General features: G+C 49.4%; 1 protein-coding gene across 2 annotated transcripts in view; it reads left to right on the top strand.

Annotated features, from left to right (window-relative positions):
• LOC105187333 (beta-1,4-N-acetylgalactosaminyltransferase bre-4) overlaps window positions 1–13899 on the top strand; it is a 115457-nt gene that overhangs the window by 78086 nt on the left and 23472 nt on the right. For both annotated transcript variants that reach the window (XM_025300258.1, XM_011148473.3), the window contains exon 3: window positions 8061–8583. In XM_025300258.1, the coding sequence (XP_025156043.1) occupies window positions 8423–8583 (161 nt within the window). In that variant the 5' untranslated portion in view covers window positions 8061–8422. The remainder of the gene's footprint in view (window positions 1–8060; window positions 8584–13899) is intronic.

Below are 13899 nucleotides of genomic sequence, written 5' to 3'. Positions count from 1 at the left end.
GCGGATCAAAGTTCTCGCCGTTAATGATAAATTATCGCTATATATTACGCTCGCACTCTCGCGTAAATTACCGCGGGACGAACTTTATCACAGTCGTGCACGCGAGAGAGAGAGAGAGAGAGAGTATCGAAATACCGCGGCGACGCACAGTGGGGCCAGATGACATTTTTTTGGTTCGAAATTCTCTAGAGACCTGAATTTCCAACCGATCATCGACACCAATGGATGAGGTTGATCCTGAATAAATTCCAAAGAGATCTGTCTAGCCGAAATTTTGGAAAAATTATCGGCTCAGGGTTCATGGGTTTAGGGTTTGTCTTAAAAGTTTATCGTTTAAAGTACAGTGTCTTGGGTTTTATCTCAATGGGTTCGAGCCTATGGATACTAAATGCGAGACCCCAGAACTTGTAATCACCTTTTAGAAAACTAAGGATTAAAATCCCTCGGTTTTGTGCTTAACGGGTCTATATTTGATGTTTTTGTATTTTGGACATATGAGTTTTGGGTTAATGGTTTCTGGTTCAAGATCGATAAATCTCAAAGTGTCTGTTGATTGGTTTCATAGTTTCAATCCGCTGAATACGCTATTAGATAGAAATAAATGTCGAATAATGAGTATTTCACAAGTTTCTCGCGTTTAACGATAATTTTTCCTCTTTTGCGGCTAGTAATTCGAGAAGAAAATTTCTCTTTAAATTTTGCCAAGACAGATCTCTTCGGAATTTATTCAGGATCAACCTCATCCATCGGTGTCGATGATCGGTTGGTAATTCAGATCTCCAGAGAATTTTCAACCAAAGCATATCATCTGGCCCCACTGTGCGACGTTATAGCGACAGCGGTGGATCACAATATCTCGCAGGATGCATTATCGTGGTCCAGGCCTGTTTCACTGCTCTCCGGTGGTCGCATGCAAATAAGGCGCGCACGACTCGCGCTCGGAATGCGAAACGGCGATTACGCGCGCCGTCCGCTGTGCTAATTCGCGGCCGATCGTTTTGTCACGAACGCGAGCGCGCGTCGGTGCGGGGGAGGGAGTACATTCGGAGATACGACCGGCAGGACAATGCGGGAGCGCGCTGCGCTACGGCAGAATGCAATTACCGCGCTCTTTCGCGGACGCGACCGCGAGCGCACGAGGTCGCGCGCGTTTATTAATCGAATAACGCGTTCTGACATTTGACGCACATTACAAGAACGCGCAACGGTCGGAAACGGCCGCGGCGGCGGCGGCGGACGCGGAGAGACATGGAGCTTCGGTCTAATAAAGACGGCAACACGCGCTATTTATCATGTCACCCGCGCGCTTTATCGCGCGACGGCATCTCTCACTCACCCTCCGCGTCACGCGTCTGTCGCGCGATTCGTTCGTTCGTTCGTTCGTTCGTCCGTTCGGCGCGATCGCATTGTCGCACACGCTGTGATCGCCTTCCCATAAATCTCCGACGTGTGCACTGTCGCCGACTATTTCGATGTCGGCCGCGATACGACGTATCGTCGCGGTACGTTGATTCCGGATCGCTTAATTGCGCGCGAACGTGGGCCGACGTGGGGTTATACATTTTCATCTGGGCTCATTTGAACACCCTCCCCGACGCGACGGAATATTATTCAGATGTGACAACGTGGAATTCTCTGGACGCTAATCACATTGTGTAAATATGTGCGTGTGCGCGTGTACGTATACGGCTCATATGTTTATTCGGGCTGTCCACGAGTAATCAGGTATTGCGAAACACGTTCAGCGAAAGATTCGTGTACGGAGTTTTTATCTCTTAATTAATGATATAATAAGTCGAGTAAAATAATAATAAGTTTTTATATAATACACAGCCCAACGAACTGATATATACAATTGCAAATGTCTTGAGAAAATATTTCATTACTAATACTAGCCTGATTTATGTGATATACTAACTGGACGAGATAACGTCGAGTGCAGGACATTCTACGGCGAAAACCGTTCGAAGCTTGGCAAATACGAGTATACCCGCACACAGCGAATATTACATCGAATACCGCGGAAAACTTTGCCATTATTCCAACTGCCAGCCTGAGCGCCGCCCCGACATGTTATCTGACGTGGCGTAACGTAACGTGACGTGACGTGACATGACGTGACGTGACGTGACCTGAACCTCCTGAGCCATCGAGAGTACACCTCGCGGTAAGAGAAGGACAAGAGGCGTACGCGCTGCGGACAAGAAGGGTGACACCGAGCCGATAGGACGCGCGGAACCTGTCTGTGAGGGGCGGATGTAATTTCGGACGAGTTGTAACGACTCTTAAATGTCAAGAGAGCATATAACACTCCATAACGACGGAACGTAATACGAGTCGCGCGTACCGTGACGCTTCCGCCGTGGGGACGAAGGCTGACTCTTCGACCCGTATTTATGGTCGTTACTCGAAACCCGTCCCAGGAGCTCATATGCGGTGCGAGATACCCGGAGTCTCCCATGTCCTGAAACGCGGAGACGGTAGGTCGCGCTTCTCGACTTGGGATCAACCGATGCGGCGTTCGTGGCTCATTAACACCGCCAAGGGGCACGGTGGGCACCGCGCGTCGATCGACGCTATATTATTACGCATAAAACATATAACCAACTATGTATATTGAGTTAAATATATAAACAGTCGATAAACGACCATTGAAACGAGCTAACAAGTAGATGCATCGCGAGATGCATTTGTTTACCGCGAATTGAGTGACTCAGATTTGAGCTGAGTATTGAAATATTGGATACGGTGATCAGGGTGGCGCAATCAACATGTTAACTTTGCGTCATTGAGAGACTCGGGAAACATGCCTACAACGGCGGGTTTTCTTTCTTCTCTTTTTTTCAGATCGGCGTCGGGTATGATGAAACGGGGGAAGCATACACACGTGAGTTTTGTGATTCGATTTAGTCTTGCGCACGCACGGACATATCCGCTTGCGTGATATGTTGATGGCCAAGTGAAACGAACGGATATACTCGCGTGCAAGCCGCTTGATACGTGCGATCGCGCCCGAAGAATCGCAATCGCTGAACCGCGCGAGAGGTAGAATCCTCGGGCTGTATTTCGGGACAAACTTCGTCCGACTTTCTCGATCGACTCGCGACTGCAAATACGATCTCGCGACTATCAAATTGAATCTCGAGATCCGCCATCGCTATCGATCCATCCATCTGTTGACCCTATCACATTTCAAGATAGATCTTGGCCACACGCAAAAATGCGACTGTGAATACGAGCCTTCCGTTCTCGTGACTTTCGAAGCGAACGAGATGCGTGCTTTATTTCCGACAGACAGGGACAAATGCGAAACGAGCGAAGGCTCATTCATTTTTACCCCTCCTCTCCCCCCTCCCTCCACCCCTTCTCATGTTCCACCTTTTTCCCCTTGCCCCGCGCACGCGTATTTTGCGACGAGACAGATCGACGACGTCGCGAGATTTTTGTCCACCAGCGAGAAAGAGACCGAGAGAGAGAGAGAGAGAGAGAGAGAGAGAGAGAGAGAGAGAGAGAGAGAGAGAGAGAGAGAGAGAGAGAGAGAGAGAGAGAGAAAAGAATCGTTTACGACGCGATGCGCGTTTTATGGGCAGGAATGACGTCACGAAGGGGAAAAATGTACACTTTGTCAAAGCGGGTCGACCGCGACGACGAACAGGACGATCTTACTTATGCAGTGTAAAGATACCGGCGCAGAACGTGTAACAAGGTACATAAGCTGGCTCGTAAGCTCTGATCTTAAATTTAATCTCTAAGGTCCGCATTTATAGCCGTTACTCGAAGTTCGTCTCGGCGATATATCGGGCGGCGAGGCAGTCTGCACCGAGCTTCGTATTTTGAGACTCGGACGATTAAATAGTCGCATGGATCCATCAGATGACGGATGTAGTGGTCAGCAGATATCAGCTGATGAGAGATTCAAAGCCACTTATGTCACATCAGGTCAACCAAAATGTCCGATGCGATTTCCAATAGATGTCACATATTGCACATTGTTCGTAAAAATAAGCTTTTCGCGAGACGTTGAACGTAGATTTATTCCCAGCGAGCTGCTTGATCAATCGGAAACAAACGCGATCAATCGGCGCCTCGTACATGCTGAAAAAACTGAAATTCCACTCCGTCCGTCCGCCTCGGTGGCGTCTACAGTGGCGATAATTCGTCTTTCGTATTCGCGTCGATACGATCCCAACGACCGGCTATTTTTAAGGAGAAATCAGGGCGACTCGCTCTATATCGTACGCTAGAATGGAGCCGGACGATAACGCGCGGATAGCCGGATAGCAGTAACCAGAGAGGGCGACGGGGTGCATGGGACGGTGGGGAAGCAGGCGGAGGAGGAGGGTTGGAATTATGACTGTATATTAAACACGGGCGCGCGGTATGAATAGACGGAACATGGCCTACCTTAGCCTTATTGTTGTAGCAGCGTCGAAGCGTGCAAGAGAGATGGGCAGAGCGAAAGACGAAAGCAATATCCTTGTCCTTTTCTTGCCCGGCGCGGTACACGAATATATTCGTCTTTCGTGTACGTTAGTACAAAGGAGAAAAAGAAAACACGCGAGAGGAAGAAAAAGAAAGATGAGGGGGGATGAGGAGGGTGGAAAGGGGGAAAATTACGATAAAGGGAGGACCGTGTGCATGCGCTGTGAGCCGACATATACGCGGTGTCCTAATAATCACGATGAAATATCAGAGCCCTATTCTTTGGATCTCTCGGTTTTTTTTTCTCGCTAAAAGTCCGAATGAAATCTCACCGAATGAAAATTCACTCGTAGTGATGGTGAAGATAAGATGAATGTCCGACGCGATCACTAGCAGCATTCAATCGTTGCCTAGAGACCACTGGACATTTTTCATTTTCTGCGTCACTACGTAAAACGGTCTTAATTTATGTGGACGTGATACATGAATGTGTATGTATATATATATGTTTCGTCTGAACATAAAATAAAAAGCCATATCGCGAAGGGTATCGTGTGAAGGGTATCGGGGAAGTCCAGCTCCCGATGCGACACGTAGTGGACGTGTGTTTACTTTAATTTGGAGCGGGTTCTCAATCTATACGAGCGAATATTCCCATTGATCGGAACGCATCTGTCCCCGCGACGGCGAGGAGGCACGTCGGATTCGTCCTTCGATTTCGTGCAGAAATACCCCACGATTCAGAGCGAGGGGACTCGCCCTACGAGTGAAAACTCAACCGTCACCAACCATGCACCTTTCGATTGAAATTCCCCTCAAAGAAATCGAACTCGAAGGAATCTCGCAGATCGCTGAATAATCTCGGTGTGTCCGAATCCTAAGAGCGCACGTGCGCGGTGTGTGCGAGGCAGATTGATCGACATCTCGGCCACGTAAATTTAACGTCAGTTCGGATTAATTCAATGTGTGGAGAAAGAAAGGGAGAGGGCAGAGGAGGGAGAAGAGAAGATCGCGCGAGGCTCTCGCGGCGCAATTGAAGCCCGAGCGCGCCGGCATCGATCGCGGCTGAATCGCCGACAGCAGCAGCCGGCGATGACGAAAGCCGGTAATCACTTTTTAATAGGGGAGTTACTGCAATAAAGATTGCGCGTCGAAACAATCGACCGCGAGTTATCGTCGCGACCCGATAAGTCTGGCAACTCGTTAAACACGGCCATTCGAGAGCCCGGGGCATAAACTCGGATTAGTTTCAGTCCGCGTGATGTGGAAAGGCAGAGCGTGGGTATGCGCGCGCGCGCGTGGTTGATCCGATGAAGTTCCGATAGCGATTTCCCCGGTACGATATATTGGATTCACCGGCACGTTTCGATTTTAGCGCTATTAGCGCGCACCGCTTCGTATATAAACGAACGTCTCGGATAGTCTGGCCCGTTGTGTGCCTGTAAATGAATTTCTTTCGTTGCATCCTGCCCGCCGCTGCAAAAACGCGCTCGGCCGCGCGGTCGTTTTCGCCGAGAGACGGGAAGCGCGGGTTATTATCGTCGTATCGGAGACGGAAGTATAGAGTGATAATTCCTACAAACAAAACTTACCTCAACTTACCTCGGTAAACTTAATGACTAATCTCTCCAGCAATATATCGACATACATGTGTATACGTTTTTGGATGTTTCTGTTTGTTTAATATAAATATTGTTGACGAGGACATACAAGAAACAATATCGTGGACAAGTGGACCAAGCTAAAAGTTATCTGACGAGAAAAGAGTTATCTTTGTCGTACGATGAGTGGATATGATGTCCATGTACGCTTTAAAATTAAATCGCTCATGTCCGACTTCGATAAATTCGTTCTTGTGAACGAATTAACCAGAGATGATATTTAAAAATCTGCGGTGTATGGTAAAATCGCCCGGTAAAAAAACCGGTATTCAGCTCGACGCCGGCGCCGTTGGCAGTCGAGATTTCAGTTTGTCATCGTGTAAAGCTGAGAACACAGCCGCGTTAATTTCGCGCGAGAGCGGAAGTTTCTTCTCTGCGCGTCCAGTGTGTACCGTGCGTTTCGGAGTATGAATAATTTATAATATAAAAATACGGAAGTATTATAATGCGGTATTTCCCAGTTCTCCCCTTTCATTTTTCATTTTTTCTTTGCTCCATTTTTGCGACGCTACTTAAGAGGTCTTTTAAAATGTAGAAGCTCGTTTCCACCTTGCCGTCATAAATCTTTCAGCGTAATTCTCACAGAGAAGGAGACGAGAGAAAGAGAGAGCACATTAGCAATATTATTTATATGATTTATCGCTACGGAAAATTAATATGTCTTTACGTTTTCAAACGCTATTTCGATAGTCCATTGTACAATTACAATGCTGGAGATATCTCGCGTTACCTCATAAAAAGTCGAGCGTGAAACGTTTTCAATTTCTTATCGCGACAGTGTGATATAGTAAAGTGGCCTATTTTTCTTTGCGTTTATTTCAAGCGTTGCAACATTATATTTCGTCGCTCCTCTTGATCGAACCGAAGGGATAATTCTTGCAGGAATAAAAGAAAAGCAGAATATGCACGGCGCAGCTTTTGAAATTAAATATTGTCGCGAAATTGTTCTCGCGCGCGAGGCCTCCGCGGCGTTTTCAACGCGACGGACATCCGCTGCTGCGAAATTAGAGAGAGGCCCTGTTAAAAGTTAATAACATAATTAACGCTCCCGGCTAAATTCTCCTTCGGTAAGCACGTATAAACGCGCGAGACGTTTTTAATCCGTTGTATCTGCGTCCTCTCTTTGCTCGGTCCGGGCTCGACTCGTAATTCGCGGCGGGAGCTATACGACATTGCGGCATTATTACATTTTTCCGGGCATCCCTGCGATAAATTTCGTAGCTCGCGGTGTTAATGGCGCCGCTGCGATATTAGCCGGGTGCCTGGCGAGCGCGGTGAGGTCGAGAGAGCGAAAGATCTCGAGAAAAATATGGCTTATCAGCCGTGAGATATACGTTTATCGCCTTGTAATTTTTATTTGCACGAGATAATGTCTCTCTCTCTCTCTCTCTCTGTGTGTATGTCTTTCCCTCTCTTCCCCTCGCGCGCGCGCGCCTTGGATTCATTTCGCTATTAACAATTATCTCTTAATTGGAGTCAACTGCGCTCGAGCCTATCGCACCTCTGGTCGAGTTTATCGCGGTCCAGCAGAAACGAGCGAGAACAATCAGAGTCTTCGCACCCTCGGAGTCATTAATTAAACGTAGGCGGCTGATCGTACGCTTTCTATCGGCGCGACGAAATCAGCTCAAACGCTCGACTCGATAAATTCCAAAAGTCTTCAACGATATTGCACATTGCGCTTTTACACTCATAATATCGGATTTGTCTGTTTTTAAACGGCATTTAAAGCATTATTTGTCTCTCTTATAAGGTAAATAAGATAATAAGGTAAATAAGATAATACTCAAAGAAAAGAGCGAAATAAATGCTTCCCCGTGGCCTACATTCTTCCTTCAACAGGAGCGAGCGAGAGAGAGAGAGAGAGAGAGAGAGAGAGAGAGAGAGAGAGAGAGAGAAGGGGGGAGGGAGGGAGGGAGGGAGAGAGGTAGAGGAGACTGAAATTGAACAAATCTTTTTTCCTATTGTTCCATGCAGACGTAACCGAGTCTTCCCCGACGAGGGCGGCCGCGGCGGTCCGGCGCGAGGGTGATGCTCTTGGCGGGCGGAAGTGAGGAAGGAGCCCCGGGCGGCCTTCGCTCCCATCGCGTCCGTCAAGGGGAGAGGAGACCTTGTTCGGCGCCGCGAACGGGCCGGACGAGCACGAGCACGAGCACGAGCACGAGCACGAGCACGAGCGCGCGCGCGGTGCGGCCGCAGCCGCGGCAGCTGCTGCAACTGCGAGTGCAAGTGCAAGCGAGGAAGCGGCGGCCAGCGCAGGGGAGCAACGGCGCCTTGCGGTGCACGGCGCTCCTCTAACCGGCAGGCTTAGGAGGGAGTTATGGTGTCTCGCGCATGCAATGACTGTGGCCGCCGCAGCCGTGGCACTGTGGCATCGTGCCCACATCTACAAGGCGCTCGCGTGCGTCGTCCTCGCCCTGATCGGCGTACAGTACCTGCTTAGCGGCGGGGTGCTCGACCGCCGCTCCATCGAGACCATCTTCACGATCAACGCGACCAGGTGAGTGCTCGTCGCTGCCCGAGCTTCCCGAGCTTCCCGAGCTCCGCTCGCCGATCTCGCCGAGATTGCTCTCCGAGAGAGTCTCTGCCATTGGAAATTCCACTCGAAGAGCGGACAGAGTGACAGTCACTCGAGAGTCGCTCGAATTCGAGCGACGCTTCGTTCATGCAGATCGCGCTGATTTGATGCGCTCGCTCTCGAGGCGGTCTCGGAACTTTCTTCTCGATGCACTTCGGCCCGCGGACGAGACGCGGTCTTACTTGTCTCTGGGTAATTGCCAGAAGCCAAGTTGGACCATCGGCTGCCGCCTCGAACCGTATCGGGGAAAATCGTAATTTACATTCGAACCGTTTGGGGAAGCACGAAACAGCGCTCGGAGCACCTCAAAGTAGACTTAAGACTTAAGATCTTAGATACAAGACGGGATTACGAATGCCGACCGTCGCAAGTCGTCGGCGGCGGATCAAACGAATTTTCTCCGCGGAATTCGACGACGTCCATTCGGCGACACGACGTTGTCGACCGATCCTCAGAGTGGCAGACGGTGGAAACGTAAAACACACCGAGAGACTCCGCAGGTCTTGAACTCTCGGATACGAGAGGTGGTATGGGCTGTGAATTCAATGATGGCGGCGGCGATGAGTACACGTATTATGCAGCCTCACGCGGCGTCGTGATACACGCGCGTCTTGGCGAGAGCTATTCGACGTCTCCTGGGACTCGCGGAACTCGCAGAACCCACCGGGGGTCGTAATCCACTATTGCACGTCGTCGCCGCCGCACACGCTGCCCCCCTCCCCCCTCCCCGTCCCCCATTAACGCGACGTCGACGACGGGCGGGGATCCGGCAGATCCGGCAGATGCACAACGCGCCCTCGTAACTCGCGCGCTAATTGCGGCGTCGGGTTCAGCGGGCTTAATAATTGGCCGACTCGTTATTCATCGCGGACGTCTCGCGCGCGATCCGCGAGCTGTTCGCGCCGGCCGTGTATTGTATCGCACGCGGCGTAGCATCGCGAATTTACGGCCTCTCTCGAGCGAGAGATCCATCCCTATATGTGCGTGCATGCGGCTGGTGCACATCGACGCGTCTGTACGCGCTCCTCACACGCACGCAGTTCTGCAAGAAGTCTCTCGTGAAAGAGTCCCGCAAGCGGAAGGGATTACTTTCAGCCGCGATAATTGGGCTGAATCTGCTCCGGCGGTTTTGTTCGTCGACGCTACGGTTTACCTTGTTTTTAATTTCTTTTCACGACGATTGTCTGGCGATACTTGTATTTCGTATTGCAAACCCTCGTGATACACAGATCTCTATCAAAATGTCCAAATTCTTTCCGAAGGTAATTTGTCGTCATTATATTAAACGAAAGTCTCTTCCATTGTCTTAATTATCAAGTGAAAACACTCCAAGAATGGTTCACGTATTTTACCATATAAAGTGAAATTTATTCAAATTATAATTGTAATTTTTTAACATTAAAAGTTATACGCTTAATTTTATGCGAGAGAAATTGATTTAAATTACAATTCTAATTTTATATATTAAAATTATTGTCTAAATGAATTTTGTTTCATTAAAATCTGTAAAGTATATGATATTTATAATTCTAACGTAAAATATTTTATATGAAAATTATAATGTTAAAGATTCCGTTTTATTCTTACTTTAAAAATTGTAATTTTATTTAAAAATTACTTTAATGTAAGATAATCGGAAAGAATCTGGGAAGACGACAGAGAGAGAGAGAGAGAGAGAGAGAGAGAGAGAATGGAATCAGATTGGTTTTGTCATTTAGAATCGCATGTTTGAAACTTCACTTTCAACATGAACTCTTGAACATACGTAGATTTCCTATGCAGGGTTTTATAATTCGAGAAATTGTAATGAATCGCCATTGAATCCCGAGAAATGTTCCACGTTTCGCGGATTTGTCTCCGTGAAAAGACGTTTCGAGCCGTATTGAACGCGACCGCAGTCGACGGGATGAAAACGCAGACGAATTCGTTTCCCAAAAGCGGCGTGTATGCGACGCAAAAAAAAAAAATAGAAAAAAAAACAAATTGAAGCACTTCCGCGCGGTGTGCTCGTTCGGCCGCGTTATTCGGGGTGGAATTTAATCGTCGAATCACCCACCGTCGTTAATCGTCGTTTCCCGAATTATTTAGCCGACCCAATAATCAAGCGCGTCGCAAGCGCGTATCACCGGTTATGATTGAATTTTGCAGAAACGTTTTTGCGCGGTTCGCGTGTCGCATTCGTCCCACTCATTATCACAGAGCGAGCTAACGCGATTTTCAGTATCGCGATGGATACTTTGAGCGCGTTTGGTCGACCATGTTAAGTAACATCGATGCCAGATATATACGCGTAACGAACCGCGTAATTGCATTCGGCTCGCTGTAATTACCTTTCCTTCCTCCTCTCTCTCTCTCTCTCCCTCTCTCTCTCTCTCCCTCCCTCCCTCTCGTCAGTCCCTCTCGAAATCTCGTTCATAATTTGCGATCATTACGCCGATCGTTGTCACCGTCGTGCTCGTCGTAGATGCGCGCCCCGCGATAACGAGAGATAAGCGCATTCGATGCGAATCTATTCTCTCACGTGCGCATTTGTATGCCTCGTGCTCAGCGTTGGCGCTTGTATCCAGATGTAATTGCAGCACGGAATCGATTCTTATCCTTTGAGGCTCGCGGCAGACACACGGGAAATCTCATTACCCGGCATGGTAACGAGGCAAAGTGGCTGCTTAACGACGGCGCGCCGCCGCTGCCGCGGTGCTCGCATATACGAACGATTTACGGAGCCTCGTAAATGGGAAATAATCGGTCTCTCGCGCCGCCGCGCCGCGATCGATCGAAGCGCGAGCGAGTGAGAGCGAACGAACGCGATGTTAGGCCGAGGCTAACGGTGATTTCGCGGACGGGGAATTTCGCGCGCGACCAACTCGCGTTAAATCTTGCGAATCGACGTTTCTCCGAAGGAAAAAAAAAAAAAAGAACGGGAGAAGTTTGATACACACACGGTGAGCAGAGACCGGTCGAATTAGCGTGACAACGAACGAAACACGCGTTTCTCCGCTGCTGAAAGAAATGGGAATTTCCTGCTTGGATATTATTATTATTATTATTATTATTATTATTATTATTATTATACAGGGTTAGAGAAGAAAAGTTAAATTGACGTGAAAATGAACGAACCAAGTTTTGCTCGAAAGAAAAAGAGCTTTTTGGTTTCTGCCGCTGGATTCGGTTCTAGTCGGATTCGCTGGAAGGCAGAAATTCCGTTTCTTTCAAGCAAAACGCGTTCGGCTTGTTCATTGTCACTTTGCTCCGACCAATCTTTTTCCTTCGCATGATAATGATAACAATACCCAGGCCGATTCGAGCGAACAGTAAAGTCCAGGACTGCCGCTGGAAAGCCCGGAAACAGCATCTCGCCGTGGCGAAGCCCGGAGATCGTTACGCACCCCTTTCTCTCTGAGCGGGCGTGACGCTTTTTCGCCCTCGCTCACCCCTAATTCCCGCAATTAGGTGGCTTTTGGTGCGCGCTTGCAGCGGCAGCAAATGAAAAGCGCACTCGCGCGTCGCAGCAGTCGCGCCGTCGTCGTTATTATTACGAAATGACGCGCCGACGTGCGCGGAGAGAAAACGTAGAATGTGGCTTTCGCGCGTTCCGCCGGCGTAACGCGCCCTTTTAACGGGTCAAGACTAAGGTCGGCTGCTCTCAAAGAGAGGGTTCGCCGCTCGCCTTGCTCTATATGCTGTCGACGATGTGGTACAACGTGCACCACACACACACACACACACACACGAGTAGAAAGAGAAAGAGGGGCGGTGGAGAGAGAAAAAAAGAAGAACGCGTCTCGCCTAATGCTTTCATCTGAATTTTTCACCCATGCACTTTCGGTGCTCTACGGAAAAAGCAGCCACGGGGAAAGTAATTGCGTAAAATTGAAAAAGAAAAGAGTAAATACGAGAGTGAAGAGAATAATAATGAAATATAAAAAACGCGGATCACGGAGAGAGGCGGGGCGCCGTTTGCGCGATGAATTTCCTTTCGCGGCCTTCCGCCGCTCTTCCTTCATTCCAACCCCTCGGATGGAGGCGCGATAAATTTGCCGCTGACGACAAGTTCCACTCAAGACGACCGTCCACTGGCCTCTCTACAAGCTGCATCGCGCACGGTGAATCCCGTCGGTAAACACGGCAGTATCGATCTGCTCCCGGCGCGACAATGTGAAAAAAGACTCTACCTCGCGGAATTATAAAATTCCTTCCCCCGATCTTGTTCCGTCGAAGAACTTGGCCGCTCGCACGCGCGCGCGCGCGCACCTTGATAAACTTGGCGCGGCAAGGAAACCGTAGATCAATCAAGATTCCGTCACACAGGTCGCGCGCGCTGTCCCGGCTCCGCCAGTTAACGCGTCCCGATAAGAAACCAATTTATCGTCCATTATCATTCGCGGTTTCGAGTTTCGAATCGGCCGGCGTGAACTCGACAAGTTAAATATCCATTTTTACGCAATCTCGCAATGGCGGCTCCGACGGCTCGAACCGTCGGCCGCCGTATATCATCGCTGAAAATTGCATTGAATTTGCGACGATACTTCGACGATGCGCGCTCGCGCTCGCTCGCGACATTATGATTGCAACTTACGCGCGCGCACAATGCGAGGATGGTGACTATTAATTTAAAATTTCGTCGTCGCCTCGCCGCGATAATAATTTGTCACCTCTTCGCGCGCGCGCGCGCCCCCCCCCCCACCCCTTTGTTCCTCGACGACTGACGGCCGCTCGCACGCTTCGTTCGCGCTGCGTCGTTACACACGACGACGCGATGCGGTTTACGCGCATTACGCGACCGTCGCGAAACACGTAACAAGTGATAATAGGCGTTCTCGTCGGTTGCGCCGCGGCGATTTGCGCGTATCGCCGAGATGCGGACATAAATTCGCACGACACGAATGCAGCCGCGGAGGAAGATCGTGTCAAGCTTCGATCGGCGCGCGTTTGTGCGCCGTTGCGACCGGCCATCTGCGTCCGTGCGAATGAAGCCACTGGTGGACGTTACTTCGGCGTGCCGTGCATTAATGAGATGTACCATTACGCAGCGGTGCCATTGTCCGATGCAATTTGTCTTATCGGGGATCGCGTTAATGGTAACGGCGCGCGCGGCATCACATCGCAGGTTCTCGAGCTTCGGCGAAGCTGCGCTTTGATTTACACGGGCAGCATACACTATGGGACAATGTATTGTTGTTGCGTGAACCAAAATTTTGTTGTAACAACAAAATAATTTGATTAAAATATGCCCAACAA

This window comes from Harpegnathos saltator, unplaced genomic scaffold (genome assembly GCF_003227715.2).
Source record: "Harpegnathos saltator strain DR-91 unplaced genomic scaffold, Hsal_v8.6 scaffold343, whole genome shotgun sequence".
Classification (NCBI taxonomy): domain Eukaryota; kingdom Metazoa; phylum Arthropoda; class Insecta; order Hymenoptera; family Formicidae; genus Harpegnathos; species Harpegnathos saltator.
This window is presented reverse-complemented; position numbering and strand designations above follow the sequence as displayed.